The sequence below is a fragment of the Populus euphratica genome, unplaced genomic scaffold (genome assembly GCF_000495115.2).
Source record: "Populus euphratica unplaced genomic scaffold, PopEup_1.0 scaffold8.1, whole genome shotgun sequence".
Taxonomy (NCBI): Eukaryota; Viridiplantae; Streptophyta; class Magnoliopsida; order Malpighiales; family Salicaceae; genus Populus; species Populus euphratica.
Window position 1 is genome coordinate 2,699,269 of NW_011499855.1, and position 23,413 is coordinate 2,722,681.

The window sequence follows — 23,413 nt, forward strand, 5'->3', positions numbered from 1 at the left end:
ATGGCTACTTGGGTTTCCACTTCACCAATCAACTCTCGACTCCTACGTACAGGGATGCAGCTGGTGATGGTATCAAAATTTAAGCATCTCTCCCCCCCACGAATTTAAGTATCCTTCAGTGGAAGAGATCACACACCATTTTTCTGTTTATTTAATCTCTCTTTTCCTCGACTAATGGATCAATCTCGCTTTTGTTTGTTTGATACAGTACAGTAAAAAAGAGGATGATACACCTTCGCACAATTTATTCTTTTAGCTAGGTCATTTGTGTTTTGCTAAGAGTCCGATAAAAACAGAGAGAGAGAGAATAATGTTCAATCAATGCTTATCACATTTTAAAGAAATGGAAAAATTAATATTGAATGATAAAAAAAAAATAATAATAATAGAGAGAGAAAAAATTAGGATAATTTGAAAAAAACAAAAAAAAACGCAAAATCTAGTTTTGTAAAAAAAATTATTTTTCAATTATGAGATAGAAATGATTGAGAAAAATAACAATTATAAGTCAAAAAAAGATTTAAGTCCACTAATCAACCCATCAAACTTAAAATCTAAAAAAAAAATGGATGATTTTGAATTGAAAGGCTAAATTTAAAAGCAAATTCAGTTTCATAAAAAAATTAAGAGAACAAAGTCAAATATTTTCAACTAAAAGGACTTTTATGAAATTTTAGATGTCAATTGCTAATTTTAAGGAGAGAAAAAAGAAAGATGTTTTTGGTAATATTTTGTCCAAAAAAACCAAACACGCACCACCGGTGAGGGAAGAGGATGCCATTAAATAGTGGATGATAATTCTTCACAATAAAAGGACATCACACGTGCTGCCAAAACACAATAAAATCCTTTCACACATTGTTACATGCTAAGCACGTGCCTAACATGTTTCAAATTTTTATATATTTTTTAATTATTGTAAAAAACCGATTTGTCCCTCCACTAATCTGGTTATAGCGCAAAAAAAAATGAAACATACAAGAAGCCCACAAAGGAAGCCTAAATTAATTTTGATACAAAAGGTAAGTTTGTAATTTCATGCTGCTAAAAATATGAAATCTTAAAAAACCCTTTAGCAACTAATTATCCAATGCTTTGTTTTTACTAGTGAAGGTGTTTCATTGTTAAAATAAGATTGAAAAGACCTTTGTATCCCCATTCAAAATGGAAATGATAAATAAAACTCCTGTAAAATATCGGAACTTAGTTTTTTGGGCTGAATTGTTGAAGGGAAAAAGTGTCAACCTACCATTATAATCCACATTATTAAAATTTCTCTAGTCCTATAATGTTTTTCTCACACCAAGTTTTGGTAACAGGTGTTGGATTGCCAAATGTTCATACATGACTTTAATTTAGTCCAAGAGACAAACTGCATGTTCAAAAGTATGGTAAATATTTTTTACTTGAAAATACATTAAAATAGAAAATAAAATAAAACAATATTAATTTGAATTTTTTTAAAAATAAAAATTTATAAAAATACAATTCAATCATACTATCAAATAACCTAAAAATCTTGAGCTTTAAATAATTTAATAATAAGCTAATCATTTGCCACGCTAGCGCAATTCCTAGGCTTTCAAAGATTCTCTCATCCATGTGTGTATGCCTGTATGGAACACCACCTGACCAATCCTCCCACACTTCAAATTACAATCACATCCATGCTTACCTGGCCTTTTAAGTTTCGCTAATGAATTCAACCTTGTCATGGATCATGTGTCAGCCTCTTTGCCTGTATTCAAGGAAACAATGATCAGGCAGCAAACATCAACATGACAGCTCCAGTTCAGGTAGATATGTTTCCATCAACCGTAAGTTCCCACAACACAACCTTAATTATGCACTTCTATTGGCCACCAATGCACCAAAATAATCCCCCCCTCCCCCCATCAAGCACATCCAATGAAGCAGCCTAAACACCGGTATGCAGCTTTGAAGAGGTTTGGAGGTTCTATGAATGATAGCAACATCCATGAACAAGTTTTGGCATTGAAGAAAGCCTCTAGGACACCCCTTGGGGGATAATCAATAGCAATTAGCAAAGACACGTTAGTGAGGTTCCTGTGATTTGCGGTGTTGCTGGCTACAATTCGCCCTATGAGTGAGAATCGTGCTAATGAAGTCATGTTATGGTTTGATTAATATTTGACCAACCATTTGTACCAACAGTAATGTAATGGAGGGAAAAGGTAAGAAAAGAAATGAGCCTTCTTTATCAAAGGATATTACCCAATTCCTTGGGATTTCACTTTTCTGGTGCACAATCGTGCTACCCTTTTCTTTAGTTTCCACAGAAGAATTAATTCATACCAGGATTGGTGATTGGCACTATACGCGCGGAAAGTAGGACCTATCATTTCAAACATTGGATTTTACGCAATCCAAAAAAAATAATTATTAGTGTAGTGAAAGCATAAAACACAGATAGTTCTGACTTTATCAAACAGGTAAAAAACGATATTAATTGCTCTTGCTTTCATTACATTTCTACCAAGTATACACCGATTTCGTTTTGACTATAAATAACTAATACCTATCGTAAGACCCTGTGGAGGAGGCAAGATGCAGTCCAAAAGGCCGCACGCATACAGGTAGAGATGTAACAAAATGCAACCCCTTGATAATTACCAAAGAATGACAAGAAATAAGATATTCACCAGAAAATATTATTAATTTGATGCATCTCAGCAATCAAAACACATCAAGCCAAATAAATTATTGTATATAATAAGCATTCTATACAAAGAAATACCAAGCAATGGTGTTTTTTATTTATTTCAAAAGAAATGTGTATACAAGCTGTAATCTAAGTTTATAAACCTTTGTCTTACCTAATATAAGCGCCCCCGACACTCATCTGTGCCACAGCAGCACGGCAACTGTTTTAGTTTCCCATCAGGACCAACAACGCTATCAAGCACGTAGCCATAGTCATAAGTAAGTTCCTGTTTGCAACATAGAAAAACCATCTTTTATTCTTAATTTGTTGTCGATGCCTAGGAGATGACATATCACATAAAAAGCAAGCCCAGGTTATAACATCATACCAAAACAAAAACTATTTATTACAATACCAGTTTAACATGTGGAAAAAAAGGAGCTTATAACAAATGTCCAGAAAAAAAACTAAAAAGATATCCAATCCAAAGTGAATGGAAGAGAAACATAAATGGAACCTTACTTGCATAGGAAGTATATCGTCTGCTGCAAATAGCACAATTCGAGCAAGTCGGATATCGTGGTGGGTACTCAAAATGCACTGGACAAAGAGGTTGGGCTGACAACTATGATTAATAAATCTGGTAACATTACCACAAGAGCCCGCATCTATGCAAAACTCAGATTCACTTTCATCCATCTTGACATCTACTTTCTTCAGAGGATCAATTGCAGGTGCAGACCCATCACCTTGTCGCCTCTGCAAGAAAATACATTTAAATTCCATTGCGAAGGAATGAAAGTAATGGAAACACAAAGGCTCTGGCAACGAGCACTATAATAAGAACCAAGCTAAACAAAAAGTCCAATGCATATTCCAAGTGCAGTTTGGTCTTGAATAAGAATGAGAACAAATTGGTAAATAGCGCCACAGGCTAACAACAATTGATATTTACTTGTTAACTCTCAGTGTCAGCATGCAGAAAGACCACCAAGACAAGTACTTGCAAAATATTGTCCATGACCAAGTATATAAAGCTATCACAAGAAGTTAGTATTATAATTTTCATGCTTCCCACAATCCCATGTCATACACAGGTGAAGACAAGATATGGAAATGATATTTCCTTGAACGATGGTACTATTACCTCTCTTCCCCCTATTTCATTCATTGTATGCCAGCAGTCAATATCAAATATAAATTCATTCCCAGATATGTTATCCAACTCATCATTCCTCCTAAGAATTCCAAAGTATTCACACACTGGAGCACCAGAAGGAATTACATCCCGAGACCTAACAGCCCATCCTTTGTCTGCTGTACGATAGACCTGTTCAAAGAAAATTTCCCAATAAATATGATGACTTGTGCTGAAAAGAAATTGGTTCGTGATCGTATGTAAATACCTCGAGTTGGTACTTCAATCCCCGCTGAGAGACACGGTTAATGCAACTAGGACCACAGCTACATCCAGGACCACATTCAAACACCACATCCTTTGCTTCAATCAATCTGAAAATAAATATATTCAAGAACCAATATGGGCGAGATGAAGAATAAACACATCAATCTTTATAAAACGAAAGGTCTGGATCAGACAATTGAGACGTGATAAAGGATCACGAAAAGGTTGAAATATAGACGAGACAACAAGGTAAAAGTTACACCTATAATGAAAGGGCTTAAAGTGGTAAAAAGTTTTTGTGCCTCAACTTATTGAAAGTTTGGCCCAAAAAAATCAGAGAGAAACTAATGCATATGACTGGATCCATCTAGTTTTTTGGCTGGGACTTGGGTGAGTTGAGTATCAGCACAAATAAAAACAATTGGTGTGGAAAAAAATATCTCATTGTTTCCCCTTGCTTTAATAAGCAAAACTTCATTTATTCCAAAATGAAAATGTACCATTCTAATAGGCAACCAAAAAAATGAATTTTATAAGAACCACATTCAAATCTCACCTGCCACCATCTATGTCCACATATGGAAAGTCAAAGCCATTAAGTCGAGCACAAGAACAAGACCTTGGATTTGTACATTTTCCTTTACAATCACACCCAGAGGCACTTGGAGGAATGATCACATTTCTTGCAACTTGAACAGACTTCATATATTTAAAGCCTATAATTTCAAAATTAAATCATTGACAAAGACAACATAGATAAATTTGTTTAGTTTATTTACATGCCAACAAACAAGAGGAGACGAATCAAATAAGAAAAAAAAAAAGGCAGACTAAGTAGACAAGAAGGGGCATAAAAATCACCTAAAAACGAAAATAGAGAATTTCTTTTGGCTAAAGGAAAGAGTTTCTCTGCTTAAGAAAAATACAAGAAATTTGTGATCTAACAGCAGAATTCAAAATATAATTGCTAAACCTGAAACGAGCAAGTTGTTTGTGTCTGCATTCATTTCAATGATACATTAATACATAGTATTATTAGTACCACATGATTACATCAAATGTACCTGAAAAGAAAATTGCAACAAACTAACCATCACATTATCACACTTGTTCACCAGAAATAAATGCTCCAGTTCATGAAACAACATGTGGAAAAAACAACAAATGCAATAACTACCCTGCAATGGTGTAAAGTCACTTTTCGTTGAACAGTTAAATCAGATAACTAGAAACTCTTCTTTTATTAAAACAATCTATCATGTTATGTCAAACTGTGGCTAATATCTCCTTGCGGTGCAGGCACCAGAAACAACACTTCAGGGCCAAAATGACTTTAAAACCCCATGTGAGGCATCAATGAATTACATATTATGCCCATAACCTGCATATTTAAGGACTGCTCGGAGATTAAAAAGCAAACACATTGATGAAGATGTCATCATATTCTTTTTATTTATTTTTCATTATGATGTATCATTGTTATTTATTTCATGATATGTCCTGGCTGCAATGCTGTCATTAGTTTAACTGTAAAAAAGACATGTCTGCCATGTTCGGGAACAACAAAGGAAGACCAGAAAGACCATCTTCCTTGTATGATGGTGGTCTTATACTTGATGAAAATGATGATTATGACCTACACAAATAAAATTTCAAGTCTTATATTTGATGAAAATGATGATTATGACATACAAATAAAAATTTCAAGTAGTTTTTATACTTTTAGTACATTATGATGGAGTCCTTGTTTAAAACCATCTCTTATAAATACTACCAATAACCAGCATATTCTCAAAGTACAAGAGAATAGAGTGAAAAGTTATGTTTTAGTGGCTTGATGATTTGTTTGGATGCTATTAGATATTCCAAACTAAAATAACAGCTTATGTGGAAGTTGGATCTGAAGTCTTTGTGCTACCACGCAATCTGGTATTATATATTATAAATCTCTTAATATAGGTCACTTTACATTTTATATTACAGTTGGAAATCTTGCTTGTCTCGGATGCATGACAGCCACTTAAGCCTAGAGCCCCTGCGAACTTGGTGCTAGCACTTTTATTGGCAATGCTTGCTAATGGGATTCAGTGACTGCCCTAACAAAGGTCAATTCCTTTAAACATAAATTATGTTCCATTGAAACAAATACCATTTTTCATGGTATGCTAAAAGAGAGCATGTTTGAAAAGGTAGATGTCAAAAACTTGACGAAAGCCAATGCTATAACCGCAACAACTGCCATCTTATCAATACAGTAAGACCTAATTGAGTAATAATAATAAATAAGACTATTACTGACTTGGTACTTGAGAAAGGTATGAAATCAACATTAAACATGAAAATTAGAAGTAGTGACTACCATGTTCCTAGAACCTTGAGATCTGTAAAATGTTAAATTAGCGATTGAGTTACAATCAGAAAGAAAATCAAAGGGCTCAATCTTGCAAAATTAGTTGAGAGAAAAACCAAGTTGTTGATTGAGTTACAATCAGAAAGAAAATCAAAGGGCTCAATCTTGCAAAATTAGTTGAGAGAAAAACCAAGTTGTTGTGTTTCACTATTAAACTACGCTATCTCAAGTTTTGTTGCTGTTCATGTTTAACTGCTATAGCCTATAGGTAACTTAAAATAAGCAAATAATAGTAAAAAAAATGTAATTCTATCTTTTATAAATAAAAGCTTCATAGCTTTTCATCTCCCTCTCCCAACTGATGGGAAAACTGGATGTAGGATTTGAGTCTGATAACCAAATACAATCTCGTGAGACTGTAACATTTTTCGAAATAAACACAAGCAACGTGATGCTAAAAATTGTCTTTCATGTGCATCATCTACTAAAATGAGCATGGAATGCAAAAGGTAAATGATTTTTTCCATTGAGAAAAAAAAATTTCCTTGTGGCGCAGCACTCGCCTGAATATATAAGCAAAGCTATTCTTGATATACATATATATATATATATATAGTCTGTCTGTCTACCAGATCCACTTCCCTCATAAAAGCATAAGTTGGTCAGTAACTTGCCTGGAGGTGCTATAGGAGGATTATCAATTATATTGATAACAGGAATAGGTATGTCTTCTTTCCCAAAAGAGATGTCCTCACACACCAAGCTTGGAAAATAAAATACTTCTGTCAGTTTACACAATGTAAGCATGCACATGAAAATAGTACATATTCAGTTACATCACAGCTCTACAGGTTTCATACCCATGCAATTTGCCAATAGTTCTTTCTCGTTCAAAACAAACCTAAAACAGAAGCAACAAATAGGTTCAGGTAATACAAATGACTACCAGGGTGAACACACTGGATAATGAAAACTCAACATAGCAATGTCTGAAAAGCAGATAGCTTTAAACTACTGATTTATTTGCAGTAAAGTGTGGGACATATACTACCACATCCAACTACAAATTGGACTAAACAAGCAAATATTAGAGGGAAATATACTATAAGATGGTGTTATTCTGAAAAAAATAACTTACACGGAACAAAAGGAAAGAAAAGTGGGGAACAAAAACAAGGAGGAGCAATGTTCATGCAAGCATAACTAATAGAATTCTCATTGCACATCAGTAAATGATATTTGAAATTAAAACTATTATGACCCATGAAAAAGCAGGTAAACTCTTTTTTTAGGTTATAAAACAGGATGAAAAGGTCACCTCATCTATCTCAACTTTGGGCTGCCCTTGAAGTCGTTTCAAACAGTACTTAGAAACAGTAAATCCAGAAGCCCTTTTAAAAGACCAGCAACGTACAACCTGCAGACAGAATGAAAAATTAGCTGAACACATTTTAGATTGTCATACCAAAGTTGAGGCACGTTCAAAATCTTACATGTGCAGCACAAACCACGCATTAGAATGGCTTCAAGCATCATTGACCAACATTCGTCCAACATTATTAACTCAGCCATGCAGGATTGGTAAAAATAATAATGAACACAACACTTAAATCATGAAAAATGTAAATGATTTCCCTCTATGCTTATCCAATACTCAATATTCAATCCACTTAAAAAGAATGCATTGCACTGCACTCTTTGTTTTTCCTTTATTATTCAATTACGCCATTAGGTAGTGAAACATTACTTTCTTTCCTTAAAATTTCCTCAGCAGTTAAACAATTCCAAATATTTTTCAAATCTTTCATCTCCCTATGACTCATCAAATGCTAATATTCAGAAAAATGATGGTTCAAAGACCTCTTTTAACATACACACACAAAAACAAAAAGCACACAGCTCAAGAAACAGGTCACCAGGATGCAATCAAAAATTATTTTCTAAGAAATCAGAGCTATGAGGAAAAACAATTAAAAATAAATTGCACTGAATTTTTTCTGGAACATGCCAGCATCAAATCTGTAAAGTGATGCAAAAAACACAGATGCATCAAAATTGACAGTTTTAAGGGGGAAGAAAACGAGATTTTTAATGAGTCTGCCATGTATACAAAGCAATAAAAACAAAGGCTTTTCCAAACTGGAAGCCAATTATGAGAAGGGAGGCACAGGGAAACGACATGCACATGATGAGAAATATTAGCTTAGGAAGGGCAACAGAATTAATATTTGGTAAAACCTTTGGCAATAGCAAGTTAGAAATTCAGACATTTATAAAATTAAAGTCTTTTAGAAAGCCCAGAATATGTGATTAGGATGTAGGCACAAGTAGACCTTCAACAGATACAATGCAAATGCAATTTTACATGCTAACCAAATAAAACTCTTTAAAGCAAGTAAATTTTGATAATGCCAACCTTGTACAAACCACAATATGTGTAAACTTTGCCACTTTGATTATCACCACGTTTATGCTCACAGATGACCCTGACAGGTACAGATTGCTCCATATTATTCTGCAAGAAGATCAAAATGAAAATTGAGTAATAGATTCCATAAAACACACAAAAAGGATTTGAAAGTTGACAACATATCTGTACCAAGTACCAGTGAGGACAGTTGATAATACATGAAGCTAGATTGTGATGGATTCCCAGTCATGAAATATTGACATTAACATGTCTATTGCTATTATAACAATCAAATCATAACTTAGAACGTTGTTTACTACCAGTAGAAGATTTAATCAGTTATGAGAATAAATAAGCTACATGAACAAAGTTCAAGAAAGCAGCTCATACAAGTGGTTATATCAATATGAACAAAAAGCATCTGTTTAGAGTGGGGAAAGCACACAAAGGGATCCCCATGGTTTGCGTGTTTTTTGAAATAAATGAACAAAACTGAACACTGATCGGTGATTAGTACAAAAATAATAAAACATATTTCATAGAACCAAGTAGGAAGTATCATTTCACCAATAGAAAGAAGAATTCAGAAAGAAAGAAAGAGAGAAATTTCTGTAGCTTCAGCTCAGTCACTTTACAAGTACGAACATAATTACACCATTAATATAGTTCCCAAACTCTCCACCATGATGGACATGTACGGAGATGAATGGTCACTAGGAAGGGGATGGGACCACAGTCAATACCCTAACTGCCCTGTCTCTCTCTTCATATGAAGAGCCTTAAAGTTTTACTGTGCGCTCATTAAAAAACATAAACTAATAATGTAATATAACAAGAATATAGATCAATATCATTTAACTACCATAAACGCTTATAATACCTCAAGAGCCAAATTACTACAATGCATAACTTGATCTTTAGTTTGACTCTTACTAACATTCATGTTGTTTCTGCCTTGGCCTGTATACACTACTTCATTTAAACAATCAACACCATCTTGTTGTTGTCCAGACAAAACGATTGCTACTGCTACCAGGCTGCTATACTCATTGTGCTTACCCTGCACATATTACAAGAGATAGTTGAACATTAAAGAGGTGCAAAAGTATGCATTGAGTATAGTAATGAAGTTAAAACATCTGGAAAGCAGCAAGCATTAAACCAGTAAAAAGGGAGCAGTTTGAACAAGGATTTAAATAGCAAGTAGAAGTGTCCCTTTCTTTTTTCTGCTTTAATGAAGTTAAAACATCTGGAAAGCAGCAAAGCATTAAACCAGAAAAAGGAAGGAGCAGTTTGAACAAAGATTTAAATAGCTGGTAGAAGTTTCCCTTTCTTTTTTCTGCTTTAATGGTTTAATGATGCTTGTTTTCCAAATATGCTAGTAATTCACTTGTACTTGGATTTGACTGAGATTTTGTGCAGAAATTTGGGTTTAGAGGCAAAAGAAGCCCATATTTGTTTATTGGTTACACTAAAAGTAAGCTTAAACATATTTTTTCAGCCAGTTGCAAGAAAACCTTACTACTTCATTGATGATGATGCTCAATTCATTTGACAAAATGTTTCAGCTGTTGCAATTTTCATTTCGTTAACTATTGGGTGCTATTTCCTATTCCTTGGAGTGCTTTTATCACCTTTAGTTCAGCTTATGTTTACTCTACTGCAAACAGGGTCACAATTACATGAGCAATCCCAACCAGGACTGCATTTCCTGGGCAAGATTGCTTATCACTTTAATTCTTCACTTTGTTTCATAAACTAATCTTCCTGGAAGATGAATAAGCAGAGGGAACACAAATAGAATCATAAAGAATTTCTAACAGATAAACACCTTCGACAAACACAAGCATCATCCCTCAAGTAAGCAGAAATTAAAGCATAACCAATTTCTTTTCACATTTTTCACACAGTCATGCATGTTTTGAAATGTTTTAAGTTACTTCACAGAGCAATTCAACTATATGACATGAATTTATGAAGCAATTGTAGATTAATTTTTTTCCTGGACCCACTGCTCTTCATTGATGCATGGACACCTCTCAAGTCTCAACTCTTTAAGTGTCTAGGAAAATTCATGTAAAGGGATGTTCTAATGATAGATATAAATATAACTTTCAAAATTTTCTTCAAAACATGTAAGAGATGATAAAACTAATTTGACAAGTCAGTTATTAAAGCACCACAACTTGAACAAAAATGGCAGAAAATGCCATTAAAACCCTATAATCTTATAAGGAAAACAATTGATTATTAGGGGATGAGGTTCCAAGAAATAAGGGTGGAGGTTTCATATCACGTATTAAAATGAAAACAGCCAAAATACCACGTTTCACTATGTATGACTTCCTAGCACAGGAAAAATGAATCCAGCAGACCAGAGCTATGAAAATTAAATGAGTATCATAAAGGAAACAGGAAAATGTATTTCTTGCAATCCAGATAAAAAGAAATGTAGATGCAAACCAATTTGCCACAAAGCTTGCATATGTAATCAATTCCATTCAACCAATGTCCACAGAAACCTGTAGCCACCATATCATCTCGAGAGAAGAATTTATGCCCAACAGCAATACCTGCAAGATGCTCATAGCTAAGATATATTCATGCATATCAAGGCAAATCAATGCAAAAAAAAAAAAAAAAAAAAGCATAATGCAACTATGATTTACCCACCAGGTAGATAAGCAACTTGTTTTTCAGTGTATGATTGTTCATTCTTCTTTGACGCCTACCATGAATGACCAAAAAAGAAAGAAATCATCATTGTTCCATACATAATAACAAAAGAGAATGATTCAAAACTCCAACATTATACGAGAGAAATAGACAAAACAGATTTTCAAAATGATTTTGACAAATGGTCAGCTCATGCAGCTGGGAACTAGCATTAGCAACACAACATAGCATATGTGCATGATAAAAGACTAATCGTTCATTATGATTAAATACTTGCACGTCTGCTGGTTATGCGTATTCACCACCTTTACATCAAAATAAAGCAAAAAAAATCTTGCAAAGCATTTTATTTTTGTTGGCTAATCCACAGCTATTAACTAGAAGGAAATAGGATTGCTATAAACTTGCCTCGGAAATTTCCTTCGGAATTGGTTGCTTTGAAGTACACTTAGCAGTGGATGAATTTCCCTTCTGCAAAGTTTCCATAGCATTAGCATAACAATCACAAAGACCAAGATCTTCCTCCAGAGAGAGAGCGTGTGGGGAGATGAAATGGAGAAAGCGGTCTCTAGAGAAGCGGGCACATGATGGTCAATTTGTTCTGCATAAATGGTTCTATTCACCAAATAATTTTTCCAAAAGAAAAGGCATAAATGTTTTTAAAAATATGAGATATGATAAATTACAAGAGGAAAAAAAATGGAAGTTATTAGTAATTTTTACCTCAAATTATAGCAAATACTGTACATCTTTAGTCATACAAATGGCAAACAAAAAGCATATGGTAGAAGAAGTATACTTAAAGGCTTAAGCACAAGAGCACAAATGAACTGCAATGTGCTTCCATTCCATGTTCACCCGTCATCTTTTAATGGAGAAAATGTTAAGTGGAACCAAGGAACAAGAATCTTAACACCTATTTGCATTAGTCCAAAACATTAATTAAAAACAACAAAAAGGGAAATGCATGTTACCATAACTTTTTGAGAATATTGACTAGCGTCCCAAGTTCAAGATTTGAATATAGTTTTAAAGGAAAAGATCAAAGCCCACCAGAGAGAAAACAGAGGGAGGGAATGAAAATGAGAAGGCTCGCATGCTCACATTATCAGTATAATCAGCAACCTGAGGATCTCTGGCCTCTAGCTTTTCATATTTCTTCTCTTCTTCCTGTGTTAGCACCAAGTAGCTGCTTAGCATGATCCCAGATTAAATTACTTACAAAGAGAAATCAAGAAATGGAAGCTATCAATTCCCCAGAATAGTGAACCACGGGTTTTCTTGAAAAAATTATATTTCCAAATAAGGTTATGACTATTTATCAAAAATTAATTAGCTATTGAGAAACAAATAATTTATTTATTTTTTTTGTAAAACTAGCTGGAAAAAAAAAAGATGCATCGTTACAATTTATCACACAAGCAATGTTACAAGACAAATTTAGCATTAGTATTGGGATCACGTATTCCAAAGTACAGTATATTCAGAAATTTATCAATGCTGAATGAAACTCTGGATGCCACTCCGCCTTAGGCCATTAACACATCAAGCTAAAAGGCTGAGAAGTAAATTTCCTAATTAAGTTAATGAAATGAAACACACTGATCGATTATTCTGTAAATGCAAAAGCTACTATTTCAGCGATTTGTTTGAACTTTTCCTCAGTAAAAGTTTTGAGAGCATCATTAAATCAATGTACAACAGTTATTGTTGCAACATCACTTCCTATTCACAGCATTCCACTTTGTAGTTTAAATCGCAGCTAAAACACAGACCAGCTATTTTTTTTCAGTCCAGTTAAACTACAGTAGCTGTTTCATTCTTTTATATTCATTCCATAAACATTCAAGTCATTGCATTTAAAGTTGCACTGCCACGTCAAGTCATTGCATTTAAAGTTGCACTGCCACGACAAAATAGTGCCTTACCACTATTTAGCCAAGAGGAGGAAAGAACAAAGGAATATTTTACGTAATTTTTAGGATTACTGAAACAAATACATAAGCACCCACTTATTAGTTCCATAAAAGATCCTTATAAATGAAATCACCTGAACACAGCTAAGGTGATGATTATTAAACGTCCTTGCTGTCTCTTTCACTGCTGTACATGCCTTCTGTTTGATACTATCAGCTACAAAACTTTGATAGTCCGTCCATTTCAGATTAGCATTGTTTTCTAACTCAATTTCTGTGTCATCAAATTTAAAAGGCAAGGAACCAAGGGCCGGACCACTTCTTTTGAGCCCATCTTCTCCGCCTTTTCTATCGATATCAGGTTGCCATTCTTGCATTGGATGATTAATGTAGCTTCTTCTCTTGCCAGCATTATCTACAGGGGATTCTAAATGTCTCTTCCGGTTATAATCTCCAGTTTCTTTCTTGCACACATCATGTTTAGGAGCATCTAACTCCCTCCTCTGATCTCCATCATATAATGGCCTACTCTTATCAGGTATACTTTCAAGTCTTGGACACCATCTTCTCACTCCAGGCCCTGTTGACTCTCCTTCAACTTCTTTCTTGCAGATGTCGAGTTCAGGAGCATCTAACTTCATGCTCTGACCTTCATCATAGCACGGCCTTTTCTCTTGAGGCTTATTTTTAAGCCTAGGGCTGCATCTTCTCTCTAGATACCCCTTGGACTCAACTTTTTGAACTCGTTGTGCAATGTTCTTTGTCACAGAAACGTCAATTGCTTCACTTGAAGGTTCTTGCTTAATACATTTATAACTGGGAATTTTGCTTTCTTTGCAAGGACTCTTCATCACTTAATCCCAATATCCGAATTCTACATTTAGAAAAACAATCAGCATGTTTTCCAAAGCAGGAATCAGGAACTGGCAACCCTACTAGCTCTACCTTCTAATTCACATATTCGGTATTTCGAAACTCTACGCATTTAATCTCTTCTTATAGAGACAAAATTAAAAAAAAAAAATAATGGCTTCAGAAAAAAAAAATATATAGTACTTTCAAGAACCCAAAAGAAAAAAGACAGGGAGACTGCATAAAAGAAAAACCCAAGTCCTCAAATATCCTACATTGCATTAAAGAAGTGGTGGTGCCATTAATTTCCTAAAGAAAATTCGTCGTACTCAGTGCAGTACATTAACAAGCAAAATGCCAAAATCGAAAGAAAAAAAATTCTGTATCCATGATTTGCCGAGATTCAAAAAAAAAGAGTAAAGAAACGGCTCAATGCAAGTATAAAATTGAGTTGGTCGTCGAAAGTCTGGAACTTTATTTATAATAATAATAAAAAAAAAATTTGCTATGTAAATCGAATTTCAAGTCAAGAGGAACGTACCAGCAGGAGCAATTCCAGAGAGAACACTGGAGAGAGGGACGGGGAATGTGAGAGAGAGTCCGAAAGCAGAAAACCTCGAGACTGGCGTAACGTAGGGTTTTTATAAACCAACGGAATTTGGATTCGAGGATCATTCAAGACAAAAACACCCGGCGGGAATTCTAGCCAAGAAGAAAAGACTAGCGCTGTCCACTCCACTCCTAGCTGCTAGATGGGGAGTGACGAGTGTTTGTTTTGGTTGTTTTTTTTTAAAAAAAAATTTAATTTGAAAAATATATTAAAATAATATTTTTTATTTTATAAAATTTATTTTTAATTTTAAAAATAAAAATAAAAAAATCAATTTTATTAAAATCCTGGAACACAATGCCAAAAATTATACTAATAAACTGTTTTTTAAAAAAAAAACGGTGTTGGGATTTTAGCTGGGTTCATCTAGATGTTAGTTTATTAATTTTAAGGTCAGGAATTGAACCTGAAATTAACTACAAAAATTAAAAAGAAAAGTTTTTTAAATCAAAAAGATTTGTTACCCGACCAGTGGTGCTAATTTATGTTTTCTTAAAATACTCAGAAAATTATTTATAAACATTTTTGTTTTTTTCTCTTTAAACTCCTACACTGTCTTAACTTCCCCACTCCCAGACAAATGTATGGAGTCCACCCTTGATCAACTCACCATGAGTAAAGCGTAATAAATGATTGATCTCGTAAAAATAAAATAATTCTCGTATCTATGAAAATTTGATATAATTTAATTTCTTTTGTTTGTGTGAAATTATTGTGAAATAATATTTTTTATTAATTTCATTTCTTGCAATCAAACTTAAATTTTATCGTGAAGATTTGATTTATTTATTTATTTTTGTTGATTCAACTTAAAAATCCTTTTTCTTCAGATTTCATTGTGAGAAGGTAAGTTACATTTTTCAGATTGGTGGCATGCTTGCAGCATAGAGCTGATTCCCATTGAAGCCCACTTGATAGCTTGGGCCAGTCAAGATAAATTCATGCCACCGGTAGATATGCTTGCCCAGTAATAAATCCACCCGAGGAGCAAGATAAACTGGATCGAGGTTTTCTATGAATGTTCTGCGCTATTTATTTATTTATTTCCTTTAGAAAATCATCAACATTATGGAATGAAATCCGAGTTTAGTGCTAATTAAAAAGAGGATAATAGTTATTACTACATCATTTATCAGCACCACCTTTGCGGCTTGATTAATTTAAAATATATATATTAAAAATAACATCTTATTTTTAAAATATTAATATCAATATATTCAATTCATGCAGTAAATTCAAGTTAATATATAGAATTTATAATCTAAATTATAAAATTATAATAATTTTATTAAAAAAATAAATTAAAATTAAAATTCTCAATCAATCCAATATTTAATGATTGAATTAAAAAAATCAATTAGAAAAAAAAAGTAACCCTAATTGACTCGAGTTGGTCAATCAAATCTAAATTATAAAATTGATATAATTTAAAAAAAATAAATTATAAAATTCAATTCTTGATCAATAAAATATTGGACGATAAAATTAAAAAAAATATATAAAAAAAAAACTCATGTTAACAAGAACTGACTGATAAAACCTGTGACTCGGATCATGAAATTACAATAATATTATAGAAAATAAATTGAAATAAACTATAAAACTTAATTTTCAACCAACTTAATATTAAATATATGAAATTGAGACAAAAAATTAATTACAAAAAAACCCAAAAACAAACATCAAATCAATTAGGTTAGTTCATAAAAACTTCCATCTTAGGCCATAATACAGTTTTATAAAAACATAAAATAAAATAAATTATAAATTTTAAGCTTTAATAAATTTATTATTAAAAAATAAAATTAAAAATATAATTTTAATAAAAAAATACTTTTTGACTAGAAAGAGTAAATGATTCTCTCCTCCATTAGTTTATTATTACTTGTAAATTATTCTACCATATCCTTTCCACCTGACATTTTTTTTAAATGTTTTACTCTTCTCTAATACTGAACATAACTTTTTTCAACCAAAAAAAAAAAAAAACAGAGAGAGAGAGAGTAAATCCCAGAGAGAGATTAACCTGCGAAGGTGCGTGGAACTTGTAATTAAGCAAGTTTTTAAGTTATTTGGCTATGTAATGGATCTAACCGGATGAGTACAGGAATATTGATTCGTCCATAATTACACAGTTGCTATCTTAACTCGTCATTCACCCATGCGGAAGCCAACCGTTGTGCTGGTGGACTGGCTAGTGCCGGACCTGACTTGACCCGGGAAGAATATATATATCTTAGAGCCTCCGAGGTTTTCCAGGAGTCCTCGCGAAGGATTTTTGGTGTGTAGGTGAGCTCAGATCGTGTTTATATGCTCTGCTGAATTCTCTCTCTAGGCACTTGGCCATTGTTCATCATCGCTGGCCTTGGGTTAAAGAGCTTCTTAAGCCCTGTCCATCCAACAGTTGGAAACAAAAATAAAAACAGGTTATTTCGTTTTTCTCATAATTAAAAAGGTGATTCATATAATTTTCAAAGGGAAGAGTATTTGTATTCAAGGTGTTCGATTCAGCGCTGGAAAAGGAGGGGGAAAACACAAGGCCATCTGGTGCTCAAATTAAAAGGAAAAGAGAAGTGTAATTATACACCTTGTCCATATCAACACTTCCATTCAGTCAATATATCATACAGCTAAGCATACAGATATAGTAATAATTAATAAAGGCAAAGCATCCATGGCTATCAAAAACCTTAAAAAAAGCTGCTTAATTCAAAGGAGAAACCAATCAAAAGCAGGGAAGTCCCGAGAATCAACGGCTAATGGTCCCTAAAAAATAATTGAAAGAACCAATAATACAATAATTTCCCTGGATTTTTTTATTTAGGAAAATATTAAAATGTATTGGGATAGGAGTTTGCAGGGATTAGATATATAAAAACACACGTGAAAGTAAATATAGGAGAGAATCTCATAGGGTGGCCATGGCTAATCTAATAGAGACAGCAACGAACCCTGAGCAATCTATCATTACACTCACATGCTTCCCTCTCTAATCATTCTCTCTATTCTAATTCATCAAGCTCGATTCTTTAAGCCCTTTATTCTGGCAGACAGTAATGTTCCTTGTACCTCAGACAATGCTGTTTGTTGTCCTGGCATTACCACCTGGTTCGTAAATTCACAAAGCTGGCCATCCTTGTCAATTTCTTTTGTTTTTTCACAGAGACCAGGCTGTCTGTGCAGGAGTCATGTACAGGTATTTTAGATGAGGAAGGAGATGACTTCCATTTGGGAAAAGGTTGTGAAGCAATGAAAGTTGACATCTCGTCATGTGACTAAACTGCATCAGATAATTAAATATTGTCCAAGTCGTCGATCAGCTCATCAATTTCAAAGTTTCTACCACGTCAAATCATCACCCACTTTATTTTTTCAGTATTAAAGCGTATTTATTACAACTTTTATTTTTTAAAAAATATTTTAATTTTAAAAAATATGAAAAAATAACTATAATATACTTTCAAATAAAAAATATTTTTTAAAAATAATTTACACCATAATCTCAACCACCCCTGTCACTGCAAGTTTGATCTCCTGAAATAAATAGATTTTCCTGCAATACGCTCTGAGCACAAATGTCAAGTAAACAGTGAAATTCTAAATCAAAAGTTTTCTTACGATATTATTACCTACCATGAACCAAAACAGAGGAGGTAACCATTGGTGTGTGTATTACGAACACTCGTTATATAGATGAAATTGTTATTAATTCGGAAGATGATAAAGTGTATACGATCGTGTTTTTTTATTAATTTGTATTTTCATTAATAAGAATATTTATTGCCATCAAGATATCACAAGAAAGAAAGAAAGTACAGAGTCACTGGAATTACTCGGGAGGAGTCTTGCGGTGCTGCATCGGGGTTGTATTACATGCGTGGTATTGACTACCTATTGCTAGAATAAGATAATTACAGTAGCAGTACACTATTGTCGTCTGAGCATTGATTTTTTTGAGATTTTTCGATTAATTACTTCTGTCTACCTTCTATCAACGACTCCACTGTACGATAATATCCTTTGTTGCTGCATGGACTTTCACCTAATCTTAATAGAGTACTCACTTTAATCTCTCTCTTTTTTTTTAATTTTGTTACCAATTTTTTATTGTGCCAATTATGTGTTTTTCTAATAAGAAAATACCCTCCAAATCGATGTTATGTTTGATACACAAAAGTATTTTAAATTAAAAAGTTCTTTCAAGAAGAAAGGCCTTGTAATTGTTGATGAGCTATATAAGTTCTACTTCGAGATTAAAAACTATATATTTAATGATAAATAAATTTTTTATAGGAATTTGAATATTTATAATTCTAATAAAGAAAATCAAGCATTTGAAAATAAATAGAAAAAATAATAAATCTGTATAAAAAGTATTTGACTGGGACGCTGGTGTGCTACAGTAAAAAATAAAACAATAGAAAATCTGAAAGTTGGTGCATTAACACTGCAATTATTCCTTAGTAAAGGTCAAAGAACATGTAAGTGAAACATTAAAATAAGTAATTGATTGTAATTTTTAAGAACATTGATGAACTCAGATAAGAAAAATTAAAAATTCATGCATTCTATTGAGGAAAAGTCTCGGTACTTTGTATCTAACATCCATTGGGCCTCCCTCTTAGCATGAAATTAGTATACTAATAACGTAATTATCTCATAGTAATTAATTAATGTATATGCACGCTTTCTACTTGTACCTTCGAAATAATTATTTCTTCTTTTTTTACTTGAAAAAGGAAGTATATTTGTTCTCTCGTCCGGCATCTCTTGTACTAACATGATACATCCGAAACAGTGGATAATAATAAATTCAAGACCCGTCCTCTATCTTTCATCTTGCACTGGACGCATGTATAGACTATAGTGATCGACTAATTTCATATCTTTCCTTGAAAGAGAATATTTCTCATGATACTCACGATAATTTATTTAATTCTATCATCAATAATAAATTAATTGCTGTGCAATTTTCAAGCCGTAAATCTGTTGAAAATTCAGTAGTGAAGTCGTCACGGAAACTCAGGGCTACGAATGCGTGCGAACTTTTGATTTGAGGGGCTTTAAGTGCGGCTAGGGATATTGTGTTCCACGGAGAAGATCTTAAAAGGACAAAGAAAATATGCCGGACAAGGAACTTTTTCCACGTGGAAAAGAAAGGAGGAGGCGAATGAGTCCAAGTATCAGTAACTGTGTCAGTTTCAAAATCAAAACACGCCTTCCCCTTTCATGAAAAAACTATATGTGCTTGCATGTAGTTAGGCTGTCATTTTATGCAATGGCCAGCCTACCTATATGAAGAGTAGGGTTATTTTTTATATATTTTTTAAATATTTTGGAAAAATTAATTTTCTTATTTATTGCAGATTATTTTTTTATATTTTTAAATCATTTTAATATTTTAATTTCAGATAAAAATACATTAAATAAACAACTAGACGAAGCTGCTGTGCAAGTCTCGAACGGCGCTTCAGGCGTGACACATCATTGGCTGCTTGTGCGCCAGATGGTGATCCAAGATGCATGGTCAGGTGCGAATGACCGTCGACTGCTTGTTCGTGCATCTATACTGCATCACAAAACCATAGGAGCGCACCTGGCTCCATAACCGGTACTAATCTTGTCATGACGGATACGGCAACACCCAAGTACAGTGAATTTTATTGTATAATAAGTCTTTTTTTCAATTTCATTATAATTTTATTTTTAAATCATAAAAAAAAGGACTTATGCCTGTAACTATTCTTAAGCTTTCCATGTTTTTTCAATTAATATATTACACGGGCTAGTGGGGTATAAGCACTTTGTGTGCATGTTATTATTATTTTTAATGTACTCTTAAATTTAAATCCTAGCAAACAAGAATATTTAATCATTTATTATATATGATTGTGGATGTAATGAAAAATAAATAAAATCTATGCATACATGTCTATAATGAATATTTACATTTTTTGAATTAATTGTGTTTATAAACCATGTAAATTAATAGTGTTTATATAGATATAATACATTTTTATTTTATTTACCAACAATCATGTATTATATTAAGATATAAAATCACACCTCTTTAAATATTGCACATGTTGCTAAACATTTCGACTCTGCTTCTTCAATTTTTACAACTATAACTTTTTATTTGACACTTACTAAGAATTTTGTAACCGTATCCTCTAGTAAGAGTGTTTGCAAATCATATATTTTCATTTTTTTTTCATGAATAATTTTTTGTTATTATACTATGGGATATATAAATAATGTTCTTTGTGTTTTCGTGTTAGCTTATTAGCAATTGTGCCAAGACGATGTATTTTTCTCGTTGAAGTTAAAAAAAATCAAAGGATTGCAAATGTTGTCAAACATTATAATTCTACCCTATTAATAGTTACTATTATGATTTTTCATTGAACATGTATTAAAGATAATCGTGTCTCTAATCACAAATTTTAAATTAAATATTTATCAATCATGCATTTTTAATTTTTTATGATCTCTCTTAAACAATCATATCTTATTATATATGAATCCTTTTCACTGTTTTTAATATAATTACAGTTGTATTTTACAGGGTTTAAAAAAAGAAAAATATATAATTATACGTGTATATTGAAAGCCACATGACAAGCTACAGGCTATTTCACTTATTTACAGGTGATCGAATTCTCCTCAAGTCTTGTGTTTTCATATACATATACATATAGATATAGACAAGCATTGCTTGTGAACCCTAAATTTATTTTTCTTTGTATTTTATTATCAATAAACCCTTTTAAAAACCAAAATATAGATTAATGGCCATCAAAATTAGATGTTCAGAATTTGTTTTTTCTTTCATAGGGAAATTATTGATAGATGTTAAAAATACATGTTGAAACACATTAAAGTATTCATAAAAAATTATTTCAGTTTTTTCTTTCATAGTAAATTGTAATTTTTTTTAATTCATGCATAATCATGTCTACAAATGCTTATACAGTTTTTCTAATGGATCTGAATGTCAAACCACGTAGAAAAATAGTATATAACATGAATTAGTAAAAAATATATTTTTTAAAAAGAAACTTAAAACTAAAATCAACTAAGAGAGTTAAGAACTTCGAGTTAAAAATAATAATCAGTGTACTACAACGATGCATTGCACTATAAAAATAATAAATGTGAAACAATAGGTGCGATGGCTATAGAAATAAAATAAATAAGGAAAACCCACGAAAACAAAAATTAAAATGGTAGCATACCATTTTCTTATATTTCCCAAGAGATTTATCGTACAAAAATAAATAATAGGTTGGATTACATCGTACAAGGAAAAACTACTTGGTATAACATGCATGCAAGGCTTGACAAAATCTTTGGACCCAAGGGTGGCAATCTCCTTCGCCACTGAAGACAAATTAAGGACGTGACTAAGCTGGGTTTAGTTTGATGTTGTGATAAATTTGTCCACGGGTATAGAAGTTTAGAACTAGTTCAAAGACTCAAGAGATTTGATAAATGCTTGCATTTTGAATATTTTATAATTTACCTTGATACATACGTATGCTCGAAGTCAATTTTTTTTTGTTGTCCCATTGGGTTTCCTGAACTTTATCCGTGCACGCATGTTTGCAATTATTATACATGAAGAAATAAATGGCATATTTGTCATTTATTAAAAATAATCAGGAAAAGATACACCCAGCGCTTACCAATGCTTTAAATCGAGTATTAAATTGTTCTAAATTCTATCTTGAAGCCATTGAATCTCGAGGACACGACCATATTAGTTTGTTTCGTTGATTGTTTGAACTTTAAATCGATTGTTAAACTGGTCTAGATTCTATCTTAAAGCCATTGAATCTTAAGGACTCGATCAAATTTAGTTTGCTCCGCTAATTAATTAATTAATAATTAAGCTAAAACAAGTATTATTGAGTAAAAATCCAGCTAAACTCAAAAGGTTCGGTTGGTCTTTAAGTTTCACGACCACAGATATAAATATATTGATCCGTAATAAAATTCAACTATTGTAATAAAAATAATTAAGAAAAAAAAAAGCAGGGAAAACTGGAATTGGTGTCTTTGTCAAAATAAAGAAGAAAAAAGGCAGGACAAAGTTTCAGCACCCACCCAGTATTCGACGATCCAAACTCAGGCCAGCCAATCGATTTTGTCTAATATTCGTTACCCAAAAAGAGAAAAGATATTCTAAAAAAATAAATTGATTTTGCACACGTGCGAACTAATTTTCACAAATCTTTTTTTTTTTTTACATTTAACTTTGCGAATGTTCTGTACTATAATACAGATTTTTTTAATTTGAAATTATATTAAAATAATAAATATTAATTTAATATTTTTTAAATAAAAATCATTTTAAAAAGTACTTCTACGGCAAGAAAAATCACTCACGATCATTTCTTAAGGACACTCTCTCCGTTTATCCAGCCACGTTACATCAACCATGATTATTCAAAAAATTCAGGGGAAGTAAAGTTCCCCGACTCTTACTGTACCATCACACTCCCATCCACTCCCCACTCTACGCGT

The 23,413-nt window shown here is 32.7% G+C and overlaps 1 protein-coding gene across 5 annotated transcripts; it reads right to left on the minus strand.

Annotated features, from left to right (window-relative positions):
• Positions 1 to 1,539: 1,539 nt before the first annotated feature.
• Positions 1,540 to 15,024, minus strand: LOC105123096 (histone-lysine N-methyltransferase, H3 lysine-9 specific SUVH4-like). 5 transcript variants are annotated; one of them, XM_011022578.1, is made up of 17 exons: positions 14,816 to 15,024; positions 13,557 to 14,296; positions 12,611 to 12,676; positions 11,915 to 11,977; positions 11,504 to 11,558; positions 11,294 to 11,403; positions 9,711 to 9,890; positions 8,837 to 8,935; positions 7,739 to 7,837; positions 7,281 to 7,321; positions 7,095 to 7,183; positions 4,627 to 4,786; positions 4,072 to 4,177; positions 3,813 to 3,995; positions 3,188 to 3,424; positions 2,838 to 2,951; positions 1,540 to 1,738 (listed from the first exon to the last, which is right to left on the minus strand). In XM_011022578.1, the coding sequence occupies exons 2-16, from the start codon at positions 14,271 to 14,273 to the stop codon at positions 2,838 to 2,840; spliced, it is 2,319 nt and encodes a 772-aa protein (XP_011020880.1). In that variant the 5' UTR covers positions 14,274 to 14,296; positions 14,816 to 15,024; the 3' UTR covers positions 1,540 to 1,738. The 5 variants fall into 5 exon arrangements, with proteins under 5 accessions (XP_011020880.1, XP_011020879.1, XP_011020881.1 ...); XM_011022577.1 differs by lacking the exon at positions 1,540 to 1,738 and adding an exon at positions 2,385 to 2,622; XM_011022579.1 differs by lacking the exon at positions 1,540 to 1,738 and having other exon boundaries at positions 2,642 to 2,951; positions 9,768 to 9,890.
• Between the last annotated feature and the right edge of the window lie 8,389 nt (positions 15,025 to 23,413).

Excerpts from the sequence above, each read along its gene's own strand:
- LOC105123096 (XM_011022578.1), bottom strand. The coding sequence starts at position 14,273 with ATGAAGAGTCCTTGCAAAGAAAGCAAAATTCCCAGTTATAAATGTATT. Across the intron at positions 9,891-11,293 it reads GCAAGCTTTGTGGCAAATTG|GGTAAGCACAATGAGTATAG; the intron begins GTTTGCATCTAC and ends TAATATGTGCAG. Across the intron at positions 7,838-8,836 it reads CATATTGTGGTTTGTACAAG|GTTGTACGTTGCTGGTCTTT; the intron begins GTTGGCATTATC and ends TTCTGTCTGCAG.